We start from the raw sequence: 10,837 nt of genomic DNA, 5'->3' as shown, positions 1-10,837 counted from the left end.
AAGAGGAAGGGCTTAGTGTAATAAACAGTTAAAATGTTGCTAATTTGATAGTTTACTTTGCAACAACTTTCCTCTTGAAATGATGGGGAATCCCACAAGTTCCTATTACCTTGACTCAGAGTTCATCATGAAGAGTGTAAGGATCATTAATCTTCATGGAAAAAGAGACATTTTTTTTTTTAAAGTAAAAAAATATCAAATATAATAAATTTATGAAAGACCATTCACAACATATACAGTAAGTGTTACATTTTGCTACAGCAGCTGTGATATTTTTTTTTTCTTTTTAGAATGCAAGGTCATACATCGCCGTAAGTAAACACACTAATATGAGTAAGACCTTAAATGAATGTATACAGCCAGGCTTTACCTGTGGATAGATATACACTGTGTTTACTGTTTTACAGTCTAGCATATTCTTATTCACACCATTGATATAACAGCTATGACCCTGCAAAGATTCTTCCTGTGCATATATAAATATAAATATTGAGCCAAGTCAAAAAGAGCAGGGTCAAAGGTTATATGACTCCTGTAGTTAAGGGTAAAAACTCAATTGTTTATTTTGCAACTAATTTTTAATAAGAAGGCTGCTTCAATCATTGTGTAGTTACAGCATTACATTCTGTAAACAATATTTTAAAGCATTCTAAACAAACATTTAAACAATTGATTCTTTATCCTTGTCCGGCGAGAGAAGACAATCTATAGCCTCATCACTTTTGCTTGAGTCCGTCATCTTCAGCTGGAGATTATCACTCGCACCTCTGGTGACGCTGTCGTAGGATGGAGGGAAAGATGTGGAGGACAGAGTTTCTGATTTGTCTATTGGCCTGCCATAGTTTTCGTTCATCATGAACGCAATAAGACCCTCCTTCTCGGGTGCATCGTCCTCGAGGATGCTGCTGTCAAAAGTTCTGTGCCGGTACAAGTAAGATGCCTGCTTCATGGAGCGCCGAAACAAATGTCTCCTGTAGGCCCGCTGGATGATGATGGCGGAGACCTCTTCTTGTTTCCGTCTGAGAGTTGTTGTAATTGGTTCATAAGAGATCTTAGATGGATTCGCTGCCATGAACTTTTCTTCCATCTGTATTTTAAGGGCATCCATTTCTCCAGATTCTCCTAGCACCCTTTTTGTAAAAGCAAACAAAATATCCAAGCAATGGATCCTATCTCCACTGACCATGGGCAGGTCCATTGCTATGAGTTTGATTTTGTTTGGTTTCGCTATGCGCAAAGGTTCTGACAGCGCGTCTGCAAAGTCTGAAAGTGCAGAATACTCAATAAACTGAGTGGCTTCAGGGTCAAACTTCTCCCAGATTTCATAGAACATATCAAAATCATCCTCGCTTAGAGGCTCTGTACTTTCCTCAGTGGCTACACTGAAGTTCTCTAAAATAATGGCTATATACATGTTTACAACAATGAGAAATGATATAATGATATAAGTAACAAAGAATAAAATCCCTACAGCAGGGCTTCCGCAGTCTCCCTTTGAACCATTTGCATTTGGAAGGTTTGGGTCGCAGTACGGTGGTCCAGTGTTTAAAATAGGGTTGAGAAGACCATCCCAGCCAGCTGACGTTGTGATTTGGAAGAGACAGAGCATGCTGTTAGCAAAGGTTTGGAAGTTGAACATGTCATCAATCCCATGCTCCTTCTTAACATAGGCAAAGTTAGCCATGCCAAAAATGGCATAAATGAACATGACCAGAAAAAGCAAGAGGCCAATGTTGAACAGAGCAGGTAGGGACATCATTAAGGCAAACAGGAGAGTTCGAATTCCTTTGGCTCCCCGGATGAGTCTTAGGACCCGGCCAATCCGAGCCAAGCGAATGACTCTGAAGAGTGTGGGAGAGAAGAAATATTTCTGGATGATGTCAGAAAGTACGGTGCCTTGAAAAGAAAAGAGACACACAGTGACTTAGTACATGGGTAATAACCCCAGGCTTCCCTTTACAGCAATTAGTCAGGATGATGGACAAAATCAATGAAAAATTCCCCAAACTGGAAGACCTATGATAAAGGGAATGGTATTGTTGTTAGCATTTCATGCCCATTTAATCCATGCAAACTTTTGAGACTATGAGCAAAGGTGTCAATGGTGGCTGTAGTTTTATTAAGGGAAAGACAGTCTGTTGGGAATGAGAAACCAGGATCAACCCAGACGGGACATACCTATCTGCAGCTTTTGGTCATGACTTTTCGTCATGACTTTTGGTCACCTGAGCCATTTATCCTGAGTGTAGCTGGTCAAAATTTTTCTGATTTGACAATATTTTTGTCTTTAAAGTGTTTGTGAGTCAGCACTGAAAAGCTGGTGAGCTGGACCAGTTTTTCTGAGCCACCACCAGAACAGTGCAGGTTTCTACTGGAAATCCGCTTGGTTGTTTGTTTGCTTATTAAGTTTTCCAGTTTCCCCAATGGGCTGGGAGGGAACTAAGGTCTAAGATTGTACTAGCAAGGAAATGAGCTTGCATCCCTGTAGCTAAGCTCTTCCTGAAGGAACAAAGCAGCTTGGTTCAGATTGTCTAATGCCAACAGTCCCTGGCTGCACTGAGCCATGCTGAGTTCACGTCTCCCAGCCCAGCCTGGGAGAGGGCTGACTGGCATGGCCTGAGTCCTCTGACACTGAAACAACCTGGCTGATCACGGGGCAGCACTATGACCAATGTGACAGCTCTGGTTAACAAGCTGCTATGGGCATATCCTGAGCACCCAGCGTCAAGGCTCTGGTGGCAGCTGTATGGTAGTAATGATCCCTGGGTGACCCAAATCTCCGAAATCCAGGTGGTCTTGGCTGATCCAAGGCCTCCAAAGCACAGGCTGCTCTCTGGGCATTAGGGTTCTCCTGCATTGGGACCTTGCAGGCTCCCCAGTCCACCAGAGAGGGTTTAGAGCAACAGAAGAATCAGTCAATGAGAAGATAGCCCTGTTTTCCTAACACGACAGTTTTCATTCACCTTTTCCCTCCTTCAAAATGGAAACTCTATTGGAAGAGCCAAATTTCTGAGTTCCTTCTGCTCACTGGATCAGCTGGTCATCTTCCAGTGGCTACTTTGTTTCCAAAGTCAATGAGAACTCTTTTGGCGTGTTTTCAGATTCACATTTGACCTGCACTTCTGTAGCACCTAACATATGATCTATGTTTGGGGCTGCAGGACAGCAAGAGGCACAAATTAACAATAAAACCATGTCTCTCTGTTTTGTCCCTTGGGTAGATGAGGATTTGGAGCTCCAGAGACAACAGGGCTGAGAACAGCCAGACTCACTGCGCCTGCCCAAACCTGCCCTGAAGAGCTATTTCACACTGGTGTAATAAAAAGTAAATAGCAAAACAATAGCAGTCTGCATGTGTGCTTTTCATCTGGCTCTTTTACTTTTCTGTCTTTGGTTGTTGTGTAGAACTGGGTTTAAGTGTATGGTGCCAGTTCTGGACCATGTTTTATCACCAGGAACCATTAAGTGTAGATTGAAACCAATACTGTGGTGTGATAAACCTCATAATTTTGCTGATCATACAAGTTATTGTTAGGCAGTATTATGTTGTATTGTTTAAATATTAAAAATATATGCTTAGGATCTAATTCTCTGAGTTGGAAGTGTATTTTGTTGCATGAAGACTTCAACTTTATCTAATTAAATTTATGTCTGCCTTTTTAACTTGGGAGTTTGGGTGAAAATCCAGATTCACCTACCTACGATAGACAGAATCACAACGACAAAGTCAAATATGTTCCAGCCATTGGTGAAGTAGTAATGTCGCAGAGCTAGCATTTTGATGATGCACTCCCCAGTGAAGATGGCAACGAAAAGCATGTTGATTTTATGGAGGATGTTCACTTTTTCTTGACTTTGGTCATCTGTTTCCACCATCATGGTAACCATGTTAAGGCAGATGAGAATCATGATGGAGACATCAAAGGCTTGTTTTGAGACGACATCAAAAATAAAACCTTGGTATTTGTTCTGGAGGAAAGGAGAAGATTTAGTTAGGAAATTTGAACTGTGTCAAAATGATGACATCATTGTCTCCTGATTGATCAGAATGTAGAGGAAAACAGACATTGTACTGCTTCTGATTAGAACTTTATAAACATGAAGATGATGACAAATGGTTGGATGATAGAGTTTTCAAACCCATTTACTCCTAATACTTCTTGAAACTACTGAAAAAATACCTTGGACTGGGGCCATGAATTTGTTCAATGCAGGCATGTGGCCACTACCAATGACTATATACGTAAATTGGACTTTTAGTCAATATTGCAGAGCAATGGGAATTTTGTACCACACAGGTGACTAGACCTGCAAATACTGTCCAAAATCAAAACATGTAAATACTAAGCGGCTTTCATCTGAAAGCAATCACTCTTCCTACACTGGGAAGTTGAATTTCATTCATTCCATTAAATAAATATTCAGCTATTACACATAGTTCAACTGAATTACACCATTCTTACCAGTGGCCTTGGGATTGGCTTTTGAGGTTTCTTAGATCCCAACTTTTTCATTGCATTATAATACTTTTTCTGTTCTTCTGTCATAAAGATATCCTGGCCACCTAAGTATAGGGTGAGAACAAAGCTATTATTTTTGATGAAAAGAGGTCCACTGCCTCCATCCAAAGTTCAGGGCTGCATTCTCTTCTGTTTTCTTATTTCCCTTTTCACGTAGCTTTCATCAAAACAGCTAAGAAGGGCTTGATGCGATGCAGTGCTAGGAGCTGCTTATTGCATGGAGGTGACGGGCAGGAGACACAGCAGTGCAGGCAACCCAGGAGGAGCAAGACTCAGATTCTGTCTGCACTCAAGATAGGTGCAGGGAAAGAGGGAAGAATAGAAGAACCTCAGCCCTTTTTTTAGAGCCTACAAAGCAGTGAGAAACACAGCTCTTGGGCCAGACTGCTCCTCCCTGACCCTGGCTGCACGTTGGGGCAGAGGTGACAGGTTGAGGAGAACAGGCTGCACTGCTCTGAGGGACAGTGGTGTTTGGGCATGGGGGACACCGGGGCGGTCTGTGCCCCTGTGGCAGCATTTGTGCCAGAGATCCCGTCTGCATGGAGCTGCTTCACTGCTTTTTGTGGGGAATATAATTCCCCAGCCTGTATTTTCAGGATGCTTATCCTACGGGGTCATTAGGGGCTGCTACAACTGTGTTTTTGTAAAAGTCCTGCAAGGTGGTTTCTGCGGCTGTTCTGTCAATGCTAATCTCGAAGCTAATGTGGCAAAGCCACTGCTTATAAATCTATCCATTGCCCTGATCTCTGCAGCAATCACAAGGTGATCTGTAGCATATGCACTACTTATCTTTTTCTTTTGTTGGTTAAAATTGTCAATGATGACACCAATGAAGAGGTTCAATGTGAAGAAAGACCCGAAGATGATGAAAATCACAAAGTATAGGTACATGTATAAATTACATTCCCATTCAGGCTGCTCCTCACACTGCAAAGGGAAAAAGGAAAATGCGAAAATGACACCATCTCTGCACATATCACAATATTAATGCAGTTAAAAGAAAAGTGTCCATCAGCAATAAAGATTATGAAACAGGAATAATAGTGTAACTCCCACTAGCAGAGGTAGCACTCCACTGTCTCTGTTTGAAGTTTACTACTGGCATCTGCAATGCCATGGTCATTTCAGCTACATTTCACAACACTGCACAGCAATCACACTCCTTCAGAAAGTGCAACTTCAGAATAACTCCTATAAAATGTTCTCAGTCTGAACCCAGAAGGGGAAAAGAATCAATTTTCTGATTATCCCTGATCTTATATGAACTGATGGTACTTATAAAAAGCAAAAGTATGATTGCAGTATAATTAAATGCTACTTAAAAACACTGTATTAAGAGTCAGTGTATTTAGAAGTACAATTTTTCTTTTATGAAGGGTGGAAATGAAAAAGATCTCTTGCTGAAGGACTGAGCAACACAGTCCAATAGCCTCAAATCACATGTACCCCATTTGGCAAAAATGCCCCACCAGCTCCAGGTGTCTAACCAAGATGCCAGAAGCTCACATTTCCCTAAATGCCCTATTTTCTCATGTGTAACCCATGTGTTTTATTCAGTAGCAGGGAGGACAGACACACATGTACATGTAGTACAAGAATAAATCAACATCAGGAGCTATGTACTACAAAGGCAATTCTCCGCTCCTCTGATGTCATGAGGTTTTTTCACGCCTTATTTCTCCCTTTAGGGCTCGACTCCCTGTTACTCAGTTCAGACTGCCAAATTCCCAGTAGCCAGTGTAATCTCATTCCTTTAATATTATTAAAAGAGCTACAACATCTCCTTCAATATAGAAAAAAAAAAAAAAAACAAAAAAAACCCCCAAACCAAAATCATGCATTATATAGCAAAGGAAAAGCCCTATTTTAATTTTTTTTTTTTTTTTTAAGGAAACCTGAAAGCTGAATAGGATGTAGGTAGAAACTGGTTGCCAGCACAGGGCAGTCACCAGCGCCCAGAGCTCCAGCACATCTCAAGCCAGAGGTGGAAGTTCACACAAGCTTCTTTCCCTGCCAAGAGCTCCTCCACCCTCTTTGAGTGGAGCTGCTGGTTACAGAAGAGAAACTTGCTGAAGGTGAAGATATAGGAGGTGTTGAGGATGGGGATTACAAGGGAATGTAATTTAAACCCAATGCTTTTAAAGAGGTTCCAGTTATCAGAAGTTAGATCTGTGGAATATATGGCAGTCAGAGGGAGAGTGGAAGAAACAGAGAGGACAATTTAGGTTTTTGGTAGACTCAGTCCCACTCTGGAGCTGCCTCTCTGTGCTGGGAGTTTTGCAGTATGAATAGATAAATCAGTTGTGTAGAAGTGAGGGCTGCATTCGTTTTAATCTCCGGGTCATGATGCTTCAGAACCAGCTGCTAAAAAAGAAGGTCGGCAACTGTCTCAACCAGAGTAAGACAGGGACTGGCAACCTGCATGTATTTTGTTGTTGTTGTTAAACACCATGAATGTTGCAAAAGTCAATGGAAAAGGAAATTATTAATTTCCTTGTGGTGACCTACCTCTCGTGAATCCACTGCTGCATACATAATGTCCATCCAACCTTTAAATGTGGCCTGGAGAAAAACACACAAAATACATAATTAAGCATATTAAATAAGCATATCTTGAAATGATTATATCACTTCAGTGGTGAGTTTTCAAAAATGCAATGTTGAGCATGTTCTTCACAGTTTATGAATTGCCTCTCCTTTAAAGCAAAATGCATCCATGGGTTTATATTCATTTAGACATTGAAAATCATTTCAGAATGGTTTTCTCCTGGATTCTCTCATTCATCTTTTCTGATTTTCTGCAGTTGTAGGGATAAACCAGAGGTTTTTAAATGAGATTTTTAAAAAGGAGAAAAAACATGGCAATTAAATCTTTGGAAGCCTTACCCTTAAAAAATTCAAGTAATGAAGAGATATGGCTACATGGGGAAACTCTGAGTGCTGTCCTGCACAAGTCTCAGACCAGGTTAGATGGGTCCCATCCATATTGCTTGTTCAGACTGATGTGCAGTGACTACGCTGTAGGATGCCACCGAAGCTTGGATTCTGCCCTCTTTTAAAATGGGGTAAATCAAGGCAATGTCAAAGCCCAGGGAGATGCATAAATCATAGAATCATAGAATCGTTTAGGTTGGAAAAGACATTTAAGATCATCCAGTCCACCATTAACCTACACTACCAAGTCCATCACTAAACTAATTAAGGGTAGAGTAGCAATTTCATGTTTCCTGGCTTGGTGGCTGGATTATTTATAATGAAACACCTGCTGTGAGCCTGGCCCTGGAAACTCTATCTGCTTTACTGTTCAGATTTTCTTTCTTTAAATCAATGTTTCTAATTATCATTTTTTTTATTTGTTTAAACAAGGAGGGACTCCACAGAAGTCAGTGTCTGTTACTGGAACTTGCAGTGGAGAAGGGGCAGTGACAATACTCCTAGGAGAAACATGCAGAAGTGATTTTTGCTATTCTGTAGCAAAACCATGACTCTCTGTCTTCAATATATGCCTCTCATTAGACACAGCCTGATGCCAAACATAGTTGGCATTAGGTCTGACTTTGGCCTAAGCCACATTACCTTTATATTAGTCCTCTGGGGTTGTTTCTCATTTCACTTCTGACCCATTTAGACATACCCTGGATTTAAAATCAGCGTGAGCAGATAATGAGGCATTTTTAGATTTATTGATTTAATCAGATTTACACTAGCATGCGTGAAAGATCCACACCCTTTTTTTTTTTTTTCTAATCTTACTGACACTTAGGTTGAATTTTCTCCATGGTGTGCAGGCACGCAATTCCAGATAATGCTAATAGGAATTTAGCCAGCGGTTCCCAGGAGAAACCCAGGTATTTGTGTTGAGCAAGGTACATCCAGCAGTTTTAAAAATGCTCTGTTATACATTCTCTATTATTAAATAAAATTCTGGAGGTAACGCTGCCTTCTCATTTCCCTCTGAAGGCTACTGAGCCAGAGGAAAATGTTGTACAAGAGGTCAACCATATTTCTCATGGAAGTATATATAAAATAATGTTTGAAAGGTTGCATTCATTTTTATCTACTGGTTGAAGGAGATTAAACCCCCCAAATCAGAACCCTTTGGAAAATCTATTCCATGGTACTGTGTGTTAAAAACCACTTTAGATGTAAAGTGTTTATAGGACCGATCAGCAGTTTTATTGAAACAAATAATTATTTGAACCTGTCATGCTGATCCTCCTTAACTGTTCTAATATTTTCCTTTTTTGCAATTCTCTTTCTAATCTGATGAAAGATTTTATGGTGTCTTCACAGCCGCTCGCAGCTTCCAGCTCGAAGAGCCGTTCAGGAAGGGTGGACGGGATGAAACAAGTAATCCTTTTCCCTGTGGCACAAACCAATATGATCTTAGCCTGTACTTTTCTCCCACTTGGGAGGAAATCTTTTCTCTTGAGTAGCTATTTTACCCCTCGATGTGTACCACAGACATGAGAGACTACTGCAAGGCACAGTGGTTTATGGCGATAATAGATGATGAAGTGATCTGACAAAAATAAGTATTAAGAGAATGAAGTACTGTGATTTTCCATTTTTCCCAGTTGTCCAGAAGTAAGAGAATTAAAAATCCATGGGACTTCTGGAAAGCTTCCCTAGACACTTCATCTGCAGAGGGTAAAAGATACTGAGAATGAAAGAAATATAACACTGGGGAAAGAAATTATTTATCTGGAATTAGTAACCACTTACACTCTGGATAAGGAAGTGACAAAATCTTCATGGGAGTGTTTGTGATATTATCCTGCCTGGAAGCTATCCAGAGAAACACCATTTTCTACTGAAACTGTCATGTGATGAGATTATCTACTGATAAACTCATCTTGGGATGGGATTACATTTTGTTATTTGACTGGTGGTTAAAGCTGCAATGCAGTAAATTAGTGAAGAGGAAGATAGGTGGGATGGCACTACCTGCCCTCAAACCATTTATTGTATAACCAAATGGTGCCTTAAAATAAAACAAGCCTTCAAATCTGCGAGGGGGATTTTTTTTTCTGGAAGAGGACTACAATAGTGCAATAAAAATGGCCGCTTATGACAGCAGAACTACTGGTCTTTGCATTTCTGAAATGCTTCTTTAAGCATTACTATTGGTGAGAGAAACTTCTGAAAGCTAAAACAGAGCCACCAACAGTACAACCAAACTACACATATTTAAGTTGGCTATGTCAACTCCACTACCTGCTGGCTTTTCTGTTGAATTTTTCAGTTTGTTTGATTTCATCGTAACAGCAATTTTATATGGAACATTTGTTTTACATTTATTTTGCATTAAGTCGATTTGCAGAGGAGGGCACTACTGAGCGTTGGACCCACCAGAGCACCCCGGAATTCTGCCCTGCACTGGGCTATGCAGGCTCCAAGGACACTGCCTCTTCTCCCCTTGAATTTCTACCAGTAATTCCTCACGGAAATACTGCTTACTCCTGATCTTTGGACACACTGAGAAATCTACCCTGGCACACCAACTTATGGTTTGTTCAGAAGCACACTTTTTTTTGCACATTTTGCATCCACAGTGAAAGTAAAATCTAGCATTACAGTTTACAGCAGTGCAAGAGATCATGTAACTCAGTAACTTTAGACACACGCCGCTGTCTCATGACAATTTTGTAGCTGATTTATGAGCTCAGTCGTGACTTCAAACCTGGCATGAGGGGGTGATTTAACTCCACAGCTCCTGATTGCTGTACTAGGTCTAGGACTGCTTCTGTTCTCTTCCCATTCCTTATCTGGAGTCCCAGAGTGACAAAGAGTTGTAGGACATACTAGATGTAAGTCTGTTCCTGTCTAAGGAGAACTTTTCTGAGCAAGCCAGGTGCTGCATGAGAGACCACTTGTTTTCTTGGTGTTCTTCAACAGATTGCTGAAATTTCAAGATATGTTGCAAAAAAATATGTGGAAGTGATCATAACATGAAGGAAATTATTCTGCAAGGGAAATCCAAAACTCCTACTGGAAATTTAAGATATTTCTTTGTTCAGCTCAAATACAGATTTATAGAACATAGGTGCTGTGACCTGCAAAGCAATTCTGGGACTATAGAAAAAGCATTACTGAAGCACTGGGTTGTGGCAATAATTTTTTCCTAATAGATTAGGGTGTTAAGGGTGTTAAATCCCCAGAAGAGTGAATCATCCTTCTTGCAAATTAAAAAGTCGTAATAATAAAGATCTTTTCCTCCCTGTGAATGAGGCATTTCTCTTGCTTGTAGAGTGAGCAGACACTACCTCCTATTTTAGTAATCTGTTGTGAGACAGCACATTTGTTAGTTGGAGAAG

At 40.5% G+C, this 10,837-nt stretch overlaps 1 protein-coding gene across 5 annotated transcripts in view; it reads right to left on the bottom strand.

Annotated features, from left to right (window-relative positions):
- Positions 1-661: 661 nt before the first annotated feature.
- LOC104028196 (sodium channel protein type 5 subunit alpha) overlaps positions 662-10,837 on the bottom strand; it is a 171,522-nt gene continuing 161,346 nt past the window's right edge. For all 5 annotated transcript variants that reach the window (XM_075705274.1, XM_075705273.1, XM_075705272.1 and 2 more), the window contains 5 exons: positions 7,029-7,082; positions 5,306-5,447; positions 4,464-4,564; positions 3,699-3,969; positions 662-1,896 (listed from right to left, as the gene is read on the bottom strand). In XM_075705274.1, the coding sequence (XP_075561389.1) occupies positions 662-1,896; positions 3,699-3,969; positions 4,464-4,564; positions 5,306-5,447; positions 7,029-7,082 (1,803 nt within the window). The remainder of the gene's footprint in view (positions 1,897-3,698; positions 3,970-4,463; positions 4,565-5,305; positions 5,448-7,028; positions 7,083-10,837) is intronic.

The sequence above is a fragment of the Pelecanus crispus genome, chromosome 2, assembly GCF_030463565.1.
Source record: "Pelecanus crispus isolate bPelCri1 chromosome 2, bPelCri1.pri, whole genome shotgun sequence".
Classification (NCBI taxonomy): Eukaryota; Metazoa; Chordata; class Aves; order Pelecaniformes; family Pelecanidae; genus Pelecanus; species Pelecanus crispus.
The sequence above is the reverse complement of the archived record's forward strand: the minus strand, read 5'-3'. Positions and strand labels throughout refer to the sequence as shown.